The sequence below is a fragment of the Aotus nancymaae genome, unplaced genomic scaffold, assembly GCF_030222135.1.
Source record: "Aotus nancymaae isolate 86718 unplaced genomic scaffold, 86718_ANA_hifiasm-v0.15.2.pri h1tg000108l, whole genome shotgun sequence".
NCBI classification, from domain to species: domain Eukaryota; kingdom Metazoa; phylum Chordata; class Mammalia; order Primates; family Aotidae; genus Aotus; species Aotus nancymaae.
This window is the reverse complement of record NW_026988523.1, coordinates 5417964-5432365: the sequence shown is the minus strand read 5'-3', so window position 1 is coordinate 5432365 and position 14402 is coordinate 5417964. Positions and strand designations below refer to the sequence as shown.

At 39.0% G+C, this 14402-nt stretch overlaps 1 protein-coding gene across 6 annotated transcripts in view; it reads right to left on the bottom strand.

Annotated features, from left to right (window-relative positions):
• The window catches only part of SUCO (SUN domain containing ossification factor), a 78584-nt gene extending 64867 nt beyond the window's left edge, over positions 1-13717 (bottom strand). For 5 of the 6 annotated variants that reach the window (XM_064370656.1, XM_064370657.1, XM_064370660.1 and 2 more), the window contains exon 1: positions 13357-13460. In XM_064370656.1, coding sequence (XP_064226726.1) covers positions 13357-13418 — 62 coding nt within the window. In that variant the 5' untranslated portion in view covers positions 13419-13460. Of the gene's footprint in view, positions 1-13356 lie in introns of all 6 variants that reach the window. The other variant, XM_064370659.1, reaches the window with a different exon arrangement.
• Positions 13718-14402: the final 685 nt, after the last annotated feature.

Below are 14402 nucleotides of genomic sequence, written 5' to 3'. Positions count from 1 at the left end.
GCAGCCTAGATAATCACCAACAGAAGAATAAACAAACTATAGTATATTCATATAATGTACTACTACTTAGCAATAAAAGGGAACTAATGACAAAGGAAACAAAATGGATAAATTTCGGACATTACATTGAGTAAAAGAAGTCAAACACATGAGTAAATACTGTATAATTCCACTAGATGATGTTCCAGAATTCACAAAACTAATCCATGGTGACAGAAATCAGATCACTAGTTGCCTCTGGGTGATTCACCAAAAAGGAACATGAGAGAACTTTCTGGGGTGGTGAAAATATTCTCTACCTTGATGGGGTATGAGTTACACAGGTGTATGCATGTGTCAAAACTGATTCAACTATACAGCTAAGATCTGTGCATTTCATTGTAGGTAATTTTTTTTTGAGACAGGGTCTCGCTGTCACCCAGGCTGGGGTGCAGCAGTGCAATCTCAGCTCCCTGTGGCCTCCCCCTTCCCGGGCTCAAGTGATCCTTCCACCTCAGCCTCCAGAGTAGCTGGGACTAAAGGCAAGCACCAAAACACCTGGCTGATTTTTGCATTTTTTGGAAGAGATGGGATTTTGCCCAGGCTAGTCTTGAACTCCTGGGGTCAAGTGATCCAACTGCCTCAGCCTCCCAAAGTGGGATTACAGGTGTCAGCCATTGTGCCTGGCCTATATAGGTTTTATAACATGTTCAAGATCCTATAACTGATAAGTGGGAACCTGGGGTTAAAACTTGGATCTTTTTCACTCTCAAGCCTGGGCCTCTTAGCCACTACACTACATGGCCTTCATATTTATCACTTGCTGCCACTATGAAAATCATGAAGTTATTAAACAGAACTTCTCCTTTGTGATAGTTGTTTTCTTTTTGTATTATACTGTAAATAGCTTTGACTACTATCATCAATTCTTGAGTGAATGTATCAGTGTTATCTTCTTACCTTTCTTTTCATTTATCTGTTGGCTAGAAAATATTAAACATGAAATGTAGCAATACGGAAAAATCCCACACTTTGGAGAGAAAGATCTAAGTTTGCAAGGTAAGTGATGGGCAAGTTACTTAACTTCTGAACTTCAGTTTCCTTATTTGTAAAAATTAGATTACTACTTTAATCCAAGAGTAGAAACAAATTTAAGAGGAGCCCAGAAGTTGGAGACCAGCCTGAGTAACAAGGCAAAACTCTGTCTTTACAAAACATACAAAAATTAGCCAGGGATGGTGGCACACACCTCTGGTCCCAGCTACTCAAGAGGCTGAGATGGAAGGAGAATCACCAGAGCCTGGGAAGGTCAAGGCTGCAGTGAGCTGTAATCATGCTGCTGTACTCCAGCCTGGGGAACAGAGTGAGATCCTGCCACAAGAAAGAAAGAGAAAAAGAAGCGAAGCCAGCCAGCCTGTATGCCTCAACTCAATATCAACACCGTAAAATGGACTTATTAGGAGGAACTGAAATAAATGTATATGCTATGCTTAGCATGGCATACAATATGCACTGAAATGTCAGTTATTGTCAGCCACTACCTTTTCTACTTTCACCTATAAAATTTCACAGTAGTTTATACTTGCAATCTCAACTTCTTCACCTTCTACTTAAGTGCTCAGCCTGCTGCAATCCAGTTCCTGCCCTCTTTGTACCACTGAGACTAGTACGGCATGGCAGAAGTTAGCTTTTTTTGATTTCCTTGCTGCACATGGTATCTCTGACTGCTGTTTTCACTTGAAACCCTCTCCTCCTTGACTTGTCAAATTACACACTTCTGCTTCTCATCTCTTGCTGACTCCCGCTTCTGAGCCTCCTTTGATATGCTGCTTCTGTTCACTATTTATATTCTGATGCTCCCAGGTCTGACTCTGAATCTCTGCCTTTGTATTCTACATGGGAGACTTAGCTACTCTCATGGTTTTTAGTTGACGGCTACCAAAACTTTTATCTTCAGCCCTTATCTTTTCCTAACTAGTCCATTCCTTAAACCTTCTATGATACCCTACATTAATGTTGAGGATAAAAAAAGCTCATTTAAAAGTTGCATCTCTCTTCCTTCATATTCCAAGACATCTCAACAACGACTAAATCCAAAATGGAATACATTAGCTTCCTTTTCCAAATCTCTTCCTCCCATATCCTTGATCCCACCATTTGGTACTGCTATCTACCCAGTCCTCAAACTAGAAACCTGAAAAACATCTATGACTACTCCTTTGCCTTCACCCTCCCTTGACCATCTCCAGTTTATTTTACTCTAAATTTCTTTAAATCATTTCTCAATCCCCATTCTGACTGCTTAACTCAAGCCCTTATCTCTTACCTACAGCAAGCTCCTAACAGACCTCCCTAATTCCCAACTTGCTACTTCTGCGAATCAACCCTTCACACCTCTGCCAAATATCTAATAGTAGATTATTACATTACCATTCCTCTGCTTAAGACCTTTTATAGACTCCATTAACTACATGACAAAACTCAAGCTTCTCTCCACATGCTATTTAAAAATCTCTAAAATTCTACTAAGTCTTCAGCTTCATATTTCCTGCCACTCTCCCTGCTTTTCACTTCATGCTTCAGTGACACAGAACTACCTGTAGTAGTTCCTTGAACATAGGCCATGCCTGTCTCATGTCTTTGGCACATGCTATTCCCTCTTCCAAGAATGTTCTGTACCTGCTCCCACTCCTATCTAAAACCTAACTAAATACCTATAATTCTTCTCTCTTGGGGCAATAAACTAGTAAGGGTCTAAAATATTTTCCTGATTTCTACAATCGGGTTGGTGGGTGGCCCCTCTATAAATTCCCACAGCCCTTTGGCTATCTCTACCGGAGCACATACACACTGAACTAAAATTAACTGTTTATTTTTCTGTTTTGCACAGACAAAGCAACTCCAAGGCAGAGAATATACTGCCCTGTTGCCAGTACAATGATCTCCTACTCTGACTATGAATTGGAAACGCTTTTGATAAGAGCCTTAAAAAGGAGAATCAGAAAAGACTTTGTGGTAAAAGAAAGAACTGAACTATGTAATGAAGAATTGTTTCTTGAACATAAATTCAAAACGAATCCCTTGTACAGAAATATAGTGCCAGCTACTCAATTAGCGAAATCGGGCTAAAGTTAACAGTGAAAATTGTAGTTTTTTGAGTATTACTTCCCTGATATCTGAAAAAATTTACAGAAATCCTATAAGTATTGAGAAACTTGTGGGAAATAGGTTAATAATATGGAAGCCATTTTGGTCAAACACTGGTAGTAAAAAACAAGACCAAGAGATCACCAGGCCTCTAGTGCCTTTGCTTAAGCAACCTACTTCCTTTCCATTACAATGTTTTATTAAAAGACAGATATTCTTCTAAACCATGTATCAGCCTGGAGCTCTTTTAAGGTTGCTTCTCTTCTGCTTGGTCTATCTGCTAATAGGTACGAGCACACTGGACCTCTTTCTCCGTGCAGTTTTTACTCTATTTGGCTGCTTCAACAGTCCATAGTCAAATCACATGCAATTGTACAGCCTAGCTGAAGAAAGTTTAATGACCCTGTGCCTGTTTTCTAATTAAACCTTTGCATTTCGGTGGTTCTGACTTTTAATCTTCACTCTGATGTAGGATTGCGTCTTGGATTTTCTTAGCTTAATATTCCACATATTAAGTTCTATTAGAAAACTGTTTCACTAAATTAGCCTATAATTTCATTGATCCAACATGGAGAAGCACTTACTAAACAATGTGGTATGTTCTGTTTTTATATCTAAACCTACCATTAGAAATTCAGCCAATACAATTTGTCCTCTAAGATGCTGGAAATAATCATACACTATACTTGATAACATATTTTCAGAAATTGAGTACAGAGTACTTAGCCTCTAAAACACAAGTAATAATATTTTTGTTACCTTAATTTTCAATTAGAAACTACAAAAATAGTCCCCAAATAAATTACTACCAGGCCAACAGATCAACTATGCTAAAACAGAAAGTCTCCATTTGGAAAAGTGGAAAATAAAGCTGCAGCAGGTATGGGTCAGACTGCAGGCATTTAAAAATTATCAATGTTTAAAGTTTTATCCTTCAAGGAGCCTTTGAAAGATATTTCACTGGGGACTGACATAATCAAAGTTGCGTGTAAGACAAATGCAGTGGCACTGTGTAGAACGGGTTGCAGCATACAAGTATCAAGCCTCTCTACATGTTAACTTTTTTTAAGTACTCTTCTACCTCTCCTGGCTGCCAAACAAATGTGTGAAATTCATGCTACCAGCTCTCCAAATATCTTCTATTCTCCACTCCTAAAAGCTATCAATCACTTCCCTCTTTTGAAAACAAGGCCCTTTTCTCGGTTTTCAAGCTCTCCAACCTTATCTAAGAAATTTTATATCATTGACCATTCAAATGATTTCCTTAAATCTCTTGCCATCTATCCTTTCCAGTTTCCTCCTGCCTTTCAGAGCTTTACAATGCTTGGCACCTTTCTTTATTCTAATTACCAACAGTTCAATATTCTGTTTCAAAAGTCCAATATTCTCTTTCAAAAATGATTCCCTCTATGACAGCAGTCTCCAACTTTTTTGGCACCAGGGACCAGTTTTGTGGAAGACAATTTTGCAATGGATGGGGTGGGAGTGCATTAGATTCTCATAAGGAGCCCACAATCTAGATCCCTCACGTGAGCAGTTCACAACAGGGTTCGTGATTGTCTGAGAATCTGATGCTACTGATCTGACAGGAGGTGGAGCTCAGGCAGTAATGCTCACTCACCTGCTGTTCACCTCCTGTTGTGCGGCCCAGGTCCTAACAGGCCACAGACCAGTATCAGTCTGCAGCCCAGGGGTTGGGGACCTCTTCTGTATGAGAAGAACTCCAGGCCAAATTTTATCTGCATTCAAATCTGCATTTTCAACTGCCTATAAAATGTCTCCACTTGGATATTCCATTCACCTCCAACTAACAGCTCCTTCCCTTTCCAAGCCCTTTGCCAACTCTTTCACTTCTTTTTGACCACCACCAATTCTTCTAGTTGCCCAAGTCAAAACAAGCAAGCAAACAAACAAAAAATGCTTAACATTTCTTTTCTCATTGAACTTTATTTCACAGATTCATAATTTTAGGCCCTAGAATGTATTCTCTTGGTAACAGTGTGCTTCAAAAAAGCAGCTACCTTGTTTTGTCCACCAGAATCCTGTACAAGATACAGCACATAGAAGCCTAAGTAAATATCTCTTTGTATTGAGATAGAGGGCAGAAAGGGGATGTCAAACAAAGAGTTTGGTTAGAAGCAAACTAAAATCCAGTTCTTTAGAATCCTAGCCTAATGCTGCTATCTGCTGCACTGCACTGCCAGCTTGCCAACCTTTCACAAAACCAAATCATTTACCTTCTCAAACACCTCTATTTAATGTACCCTCTTCTTAATTTCTACTGCCAAGATTAAGTCCTTCTTATGACAAGCCTCAATTACTCCAAGAGCTTTTTAGTCCAGTCATCCCTTGGTATCCAGAAGGGGTTGCATCCAGGATCCCAAAGACACCAAAATCTAAGAATGCTCAAGTCTCTTATATAAAATGGAATTTGCATATCACCTATGCATATCCTCCCATATAAATATCTAGAGATGATTTAAAACATCTAGAGGTGATTTAAAATATCTATGCATGTCCTCTCATATAAATATTGAGGTGATTTAAAACTTAATACATGTAAATACTATGTAAATAGTTGTTATACTACATTGTTTTTATTTGTATTTTTATTGTTGTATTGATATTTTTATTGTTTTTAAAATATATTTTCAACCTGAGGTTGGTTGACTCTGTGGATGTGGAAAGCCAATTGTATTCATCCCTCTAAGTCTCTTTCCTCTAAAATATATCTAGCGCAATTACGTCAAAATTATGATCTCACAACACCACTTCTCTTGCTGAATCTTCTTATCTAATTCTTTGGATTGGCTTGCAAAATCTATCAAAATCTCTGAATTCTACCTCTTTCTCCTCAGGCTTTTCTGTTTACTACCACTCCCACCCATATCAACTAAAGTATCTCTTTTACTGATTCTTTCTCCTTGACAATTCAGTGCCATCTACCCACTGCGGGCAGGCAGACAGACATACACATTCACAGACAAAGAAATAGCTATTATTCATATTATCAACACCAGTACATCTTGTTTCAGCTCATGAAGCTCCTGTTTGCACAGAAGCAGAGTATATAAACCATACATTTCCCTTAAACTCAAGTCAAGCCTTCCTTCAGAACTCTAGCCCTCATTTTCTCCTCTTAAGCACTTACTATATAATTCAGTTTTCTGTGTTGTTTACTAACATTAAAATCAGACACCTTAAAATGTTAGACATACAAAAAAAAACCTGAATTCATCTAATACAGTAATACAGACTTGAATGCATAAAAAAGTATTATAAACTTACTGACAGAATCTCCAAAGTAAGAATCCTAGGTATGTGTATTTCTTTTAAAAGTTTCATGAACAATTCCAATGTCCATTCCTTCCTAGGCCAATCCAGGCACCCATATTTTCAGATGAAAAATAACTGACACTTTGCCAGTTAAAATTATTAACTAGAAAAAATGAAGAAACTTGTCCAAGACCATCTACCAGTCAACTGGCAGCACAGCATACTGGTTAAGAGAACACAGGCTCAGAACCTGGCCTTCTTAGGTTCTGGCTCTGTTGCTTACTGGCTGTGAGAACTTGGGCAAGCTGGTTAATTTCCTTGTGTCCCCTTTCTTCATCTTTAAAATGGAGTGTCTGCCTTAAAACAGCTATACAGAGAATAAAATGATTTAGCTTATATTTCACTGAATAGTATTTAGTACTTATAAGAGAAATACGCACTCAATAAATGTTCATATTAATAATGTAAAGAAAGGGCTACAACCAAGCTCTGGCATAGTTTTACGCCTTTTGCACTATACCACTATCTGTATTGTAACAAGTAGCTTATATACAGAGCTCAAGTCTCACAATTTTTCTGTATCCTTCACCACACCAAATACATTGTGGATAATCAAATAATATTTTAAGTGGATTTATAAATTCCCATTTTTAACTCTGAAACAGTCCATCTTATTTCTACACAACAAATCACCAAAGTATCCAGAGTCAATGAATAGCTTACATAGTAGTGCTTACTATTGTTCTTAGCCTTTATATGTTTTTTCTCCAGTAGATTACAAACACTACATAATAATACAAAATTAGCTTAGTACCTATGAACCATATTAATGTTACAGAATACTTTCTAATAAAGCTAGGTGTCACTTTTATGTAAAATATAAAATAATTTTAACTAGCAATTCATTATAAAAATAAAGTCTTAAAACCAAATCTTCTTTCAAAAAAAAGCTTGCATTTATTAAACAAATTCATCTCAAAGGATTAATATTCTTATACTGCAAATATTCAAGAGCAATTTCCTATTTCCTTGTGACATGCACAATTTTACTTTTGAAATTACTCTAAAATATGGTCTTGAAAAACAAAACAAATAACATACAACTGGCACTAAAGTACAATCTGAAACATATAGATAAGTTTCAAGTACAGAGATTTTGTTTCTTTCCAGTTATGTATAAACTACTAAACAAAAGTATCACGTATATATAGGTGTTAGTATTTGAAGATGGCTTGAGAATAATAAAGCAGGTAAATTTTTTCTAAGTTCCCCTTTCATTATAAGCATGACAATATTAATTATACATATTGATTCATTTCTCCATTCAGATTATTGAGAAAAGTGAAAGAATAATGTACAAGTTCATGAACAAATGAAAAATGAAATAACGAATGCTCAAAAGTAAGAGTTGATACCTTTAATTTTTTTCCATTGCTTGTCAACCCTACTACCTGCTTCCATTCCAGTATATCCTCAAATGTTTAATAACATAAAGGAACAACATGAAACACATTATTTGCTGTCTTTTATTGGACACAAGTGTTCAAATGTTATGCAAACATGTCACACACCTTCTTTCACAGACCTTTTCCTACTAAGGCAAGCAGGCTTCATCTAATGCGTCTGAAGGGATCTGACACTTTATGACCTAACACCTCTTATCAATACCAGGTGCTTTCTTTGGAATATATATCCCAGAGCAAAGATACCCGTTTTTGCCTTAGTCTTTCACATTAAGTTTCACTAAAAAAAAAAAAAAAAAAAAAAAAAATCATTTTTTAAAATGTCATCTTTCATTGGTTTATTCAAGGAAAGAAAAAAAGGCATTAAATGATTTGGAGAAGTGGGGGCATTTTATTATTTTATTTATTTCAAATATTATTCAGAAAAGAAATAGATTCAGAACCTTTAAAGTTAAGAGACAGAAGCAGAAACAAGCAAGAAAATTTCTCCAGATTTTTTGGGGAATTTTCAATATGTTTTATCGATATGTTTCCAATATGTTCTATTCATCACCTCAAAAACAAAAGACAGCTTGTATATTGTTCTAGTTTTTAAATTTTTTCTGCTCATTTACGCATATTAACAGAACAGCAATTATAAGAGAAAAAGCAAAAGGGTACAGAAATATAATCACAAACTAGGAAATAAACCTCTTTAATTGATAAAAACTGGGCTGACATACTGAGAAAAATTACTACTAAGGTCAAAAAGGCCAACATCTTGATTTAGATATCAACTTTCTCCTAGGGGGACCATGACTTAGGACCCCCTACCTCCAAAATGCGTCCCCTACATTCCACTTTATCCTCCATAGCTATCTAGTTAAAAGATCCACATGACCTCATGCTCCTTTCTCCTGTTTAAACTTCTTCACTTGCTCATCCTCTGTCAGGTGGTTAGAATCCGAATTCATCTTCATGATAATCAAATTCCTTCAAAACCTAGCTCTAGCCTCCTTTCCCATATCTCCACACAAATACTCACGCTCTAGATAATTCAATGAGAGTGTTCTCTCTGCCTAAAACAAAATTGTCTCATCGTGAACTATCCATCTTGCAGACCATTTTATGAATGAGAGCTGAGGTTCACAGAAGTAACTTGTTCAAAGGCATATAGTTAGTGACAGAACCTTAAGTAGGATATGAATTCTTCCTTTGCTGTTCCTAAAAACCTCTGTAAGTACCTGTTATATTTGTCAAATGTTATAAGAATTGCTTAAATGTCAAACTCTTCTCGAAAGTCTAAATATGAGCTTCTCCAAGATGATCTTTTGGGGTGAAGGAAGAATAGATTTGATTAGTTTAAAAAATAAGTTTTACTAAGATTAATTGAAGGATTCATACTTGATCTGATGGTCACACATCAAGAACAGCAAGAACTATTGGCAGAAACCCAGGGAAGGAGTGGAAGTCCCACAAACAATGGGTTTGTTTTACTCAACAGCACACCATGATTCACTGTGGTTTATGTTTGCCCAGTTAGGTAGACTTAGGAATTATTAGGTTTTTAACTGAACTGACCCTCACAACATCAGGAAGCAGCTTTTTAAAAACTTCCTGCAAAGAATTTAATAATGCAAGCACTGCCAACAAGAAAATGACAGGGCTGAATCCTAAGTAGTTGAAGCTATTCCTCTTCTATACTACGACGTAAAATAATCTAGTAGGTCAATCACATAGCTCTCACTAAAAATTGTTATTTTAATGAGCAAAAGGTACTGTTAACAGAAATTATTTTTTCTCATTTTTCTTAAATATCTAACTTGCATTAATTTATTACATATACTAATATGCTATTACCATATTAGCACATGTATATAACTTATAAACAATGAAGGTGCATGCACAAGGTTTTACTAATTAGGGGACACACTCAGAATGTCCACTAAATACGTTTTTTTTCCTCTTTAGGGTGATGCAGCTTTCCCAGTTCGCCCAGGACTGAGGGAGTATGGTATAGGGTACAGGCTGTATAATGCTCTCCCCCTAACAAAGATGTCTGCATCCTAATCCCTAAATATGTTACCTTACATGGTAAAAGAGACTTGGCAGATGTGATTAAGGATTATGAGACAGAAAGATTATCCTGGAATGTCTGGGGGGACCCAATGTAATCACAATAGTCCTTACAAGAGGAAGAAGCAGGAGGACAAGTCATTAGTAAGACATGAGGACTGAAGAAAAAGGTTGGAGTGGTGATGTGAGGAAGGGGCCACAGAATACAGGCAGCCTCTAGAAAAAGATTCTCCCCTCAGAGCCTCCAGAAAGAACCAGCCCAGTTGATATCTTAACTTTATTTAGCCCTGTGAGACATATCTTGGACTTCCCATCTACAGAATTGTCAAGTAATAAATGTGTGTTGCTTTAAGCCACTAAATTTGCGGCAATTTGTTACAGCAGGCATAGGAAACTAATGCAGGGAATTCCTAGGTTATATGACTTCCAGTGTTAAAACCAAGACAAGCTGGTGACCCTCTCTCTTGGATTTTCAGCGTTCATAAAAACATCTGGCATAGTAGGTGTGAGAAAAAATTTGGTTGAATAATGTTATGATGAAATATTTACACAATACGCTGTTACTGTGTTACAAAGATCTGTCATTTGTATTACTTCATCTTCCTAACAACCTTGTGAGTTACGAATGGATCAATTTTCCCATTCTTATAACATCTAAGGTTCAAAGAAGTTATATAATACGTTTAAAGAACACATATCTAGTAAATGATGGAGCCACATATATAAAATACAGGCCTTCTGACCTACAAAGGACTATGGTAGTCAGGAGCCTGCGCTGCTTAGGTTCAAATTTAAGCTCCAAAGCTTAACAGCTGCTTAACCTTATCCAAGTTACTTAACCTCTCTACTTCCTCACATGTAAAATGCAAAAGGAAGTTAATAATAATACCTATCTTATAGGGTTCTTATGAATATTAAAGATGTTCAAGAACACATCAGGTGACTGACACAGAGATAGCTGACAATAAATATTAGCTATCACTGCTGTGTGCTGCAGCTATAGTGCATTTATGCCTAGAATACTCTATACTACTTGATCCAAAAGGAAAAAATAGCAAGAAAAATTATTACTGACATCAATGAAACGGTTTTTCTGTTAACATAATCTAAGGTTAGTACTGCAGGCTGAAAGACAAAAGCAGAGGGGAGACATAATCAAGATCTATAGAATTATCATAGTAAACATAATACAATAATACTGGTAGCATGAGAGGGTAAACCTTAGAAATTAGAATACTGTAAAATATCTACAAAACAGAAACAGATCACAAAATTTTGAGACAATTTGTGAATAGCAAAAGAGACAAAAGTAGCTACTAAAAGGCACTCATTGACTCTTGAAAACGTTTTATCTAACCCTAGGACTTGTTGGTAGCCATTTCTGTTAAAAGGGATGGGACTGTTGAGAAAAGAAATACCACACCAGATTGTAGCAGAAGTTAGAAATCCAGTAAGTCAGTGCCATAATTTCAACTTGGCACGAAAGCAGAGGCTCCAAAGACAAAACATATCCTTTGCCAATCATCGCCATGTACTCCTCTTCTCCAATCTCATTATCACTCTTCAAAAAAAAAAAAAACCTTTAAGCCTAATGTCCTATTTTAATGCCTTTTAATTGTTTTGCTAAATAATAGTTAAAATGTCTCTAAATTTGGCAGTCTAAACAAATCTCAAAATATACTAACCCAACAGTTTCTCAAGCTAAAATTTCTTAAAATATTTACACTCCTTTCTTAAAGTCTCCATATCCATTTTTCTCACTAGGAGTTAAAACCTTTACAGAAGTTTATTACCACTACTTTCAATACCAGGCCAACCGATTTTTCCCCTAACAGGTCATTATCTCTTCACTATAGCTACTGAATGAAGGTGAGAAAACATATTGAGGGTTAGCGTAATCAAAAGATAGCCAGAAATTCCCAAAAGAAATAGAAGCAGAGTTAACTTAGATATACAAATGATTGTAAGAATCACATTCTTTGCTTGATTTCGTTTTCACCAGCCAATTGAAAAACAAAAAAAGCCAGAGATACTGGTGTTTTTAAACTTGAATGAAAGTGTTAACCTTTTCCTTAGCCATTTCAGGAAGTTTTGATAAACAATGACAGGGTTTAAAGATGGGCAAAACCAAGGAGAAGAGGAAAGAAAATACACAATTTACAAATAACTAGGCAGCCCCAAAAGAGATGGAAATGAACGCAAGCTTCAGTATCTACAAATTTAAATTTAAAATAAGGTGAGTGGATTTATCTCTTATAAGCATTTCACCGTGCCCAACACAGTAAGTAGAAAGAGGAGGATTTTATTAAAAACGGAAGGGGGGTATTAAAAGGATTCAGAATGAAAGGTAAGAGGTCAATGTCTTTTTTGTTCTTGAAAACTTCTATCACCCTTCCAATCAAAATCCCTTAGTTACGCAAGTGTTTTCTCTTCCCCTTGCTTATGTATTATTTTATGTGAGCAACAACTCTACTATTTCAGTGCCTCTGGAATCCATTAGGCATCCATAAAAATGAAAACTTTGCTGGTTTTTTGCAGAAATAAGCTAAACAGTAAACTTAATTTCTATTTTAATATAACAAAGAGCAAATCGCCTTGACTGAAGAAGCATCTTTCAGTCATCAATTGTCACACATCTTTGAAGAAATTCCCTGGGAGGAAAGAATGGCTTTTCCAAGACAGCAGTCCTTAGACTTACAAGTTCTCTCTGCTCTTCAAAAAACTCCAGAAGTGCCTGGGATTAACAGAAACTCCATTAAAACTTAGGGAGTGCTTTAGGGACAAAGCACTCTTCCCGCCTTCAAATACAGTATTTACCTTCCCCTTACTAAGGGACATTACCAAAAACTACTACACACTCTACATTGAAGACACCCTCTACACCAAACCAATTGAAAAGGTGTTTCATAACAAACACACACCCCAAGTTTCCAAAAACAGCGGCCCAAGTGTACTTGGGCTCAAGTACTGTGCGAGAAATGTCCAGGAGAACTACTGCTTACACATGACTCTTACCTTCCTGACGACTCACGTTTTAAAATCGCACGTCCGAAACGTTATCACATCGACGTGCTTTATGCCCTTACCACACTAGGAACGCAAAGACCGGGGCAAATCGGAGCGACTTACTTACCACCGATCTGAACACCCACCCCAAACCCTGCACGCTCTCTCAGGGGTAGAACTGAGTACAAAGGCACTTGGTGCTTCCCTCTCTCGCCCACTGAGTCTCTGTAAATTCCAAAATACACCATGAAAATCTCCGCACAGAGCACTAATAGACCAGAGGAAGAGTCGCGAAGTAATCAGTTTGTCCCTCCACAGGGCCCTTGGACACCCGGACCCTAAAAGCCGAGATGACTTGGGGGTGTGACCCGGGCTGCTCCTTCCCCCTTACTCCCCTCACGGGAACTCCCTTGTCGTCGCGGCTACTCACCAGACAAGAGAGCACAGAAAGAGGCAGGAGACCAGGGCCAAGGCCCGCCGATGCTTCTTCATCTTCTCCTCCTTCTTCCCCCTGCCAGAAGGCGGCACATCCTCCCGGCAGCCGCCACTGCCGAGGCCAAGATGGAGGAGCCGGAGCAGGAGCGCGAGGATGGGACGGAGAGTCGTAAGGGCTGTGGCGCTGGCGGAGCGGCTCTTCAGCAGCTCGCGTCCTGGCCGCCCTCTCCGAGGGCCCCAACAGCGGCGCGGACAGGGACGCTTCACAGAAGGACTCCGGGGACTGCCGCTCCTGCGGCCGCCGGCTCGTCCACGCCCGCCTCCTGCAGCCGCCGCCGCCGCCACTGCCGCCCCATATCCTCTCCGCCCTCCCCGGGTCTTGCTCCGGGAGGCCGGTGACCAACGGCCGCCGCGTAACGCCTCTCAACAGCCAATCGCCGGCGGGGCCGCGACACCTCACACACCGCTGAGCTGGAAAGGGACGCGTCACCAACGTCCCGCTGCGCCCGCACCCCCGACCAGACTCCACGCAGGCCACACCCCCTTCGACGTCGCCGGCGGAAAAGCCAGAGGGAGGAGACCACAGCGATTCGGAGCCGACACCGGAGCTGCTCCGCCTGCCCCAGGTCCCGCCCACTAGCGGGCTCGCGTTCAGAAAGTCGGGAGGACTCCCGTGACCCTCAGCATTCCCCCTTACAAAAGCCCGCCCGTCGGCCCGCGCGCGCCGAGTCCGCGCAAGGCCCTTTGGGAGTGGTAGTTTACCTTCCAGAACCCGGTTTTCTCTTTCCCTGTCCCTCCTAAGAACCCATGGTTTTGTTGGCGAAGACTATAGTTTCGCTGCTCACCGCGAGACTGATCAGCTTTGGCATAGTTGCACCGTTTTCCTCTTTTGAGCAGAGTTCGTGGAATGGCCTAGAATGACGGGAGGAGGGTTGTGAGGGAAGCTGTACTAATAAAATTTAAAGACCCTTTCGCTATGTCAATGGGCTCTCCAAGTGAGCTAGATGCTGACTGGTAGATGTAAAGGGGCGTGCCAAGAAT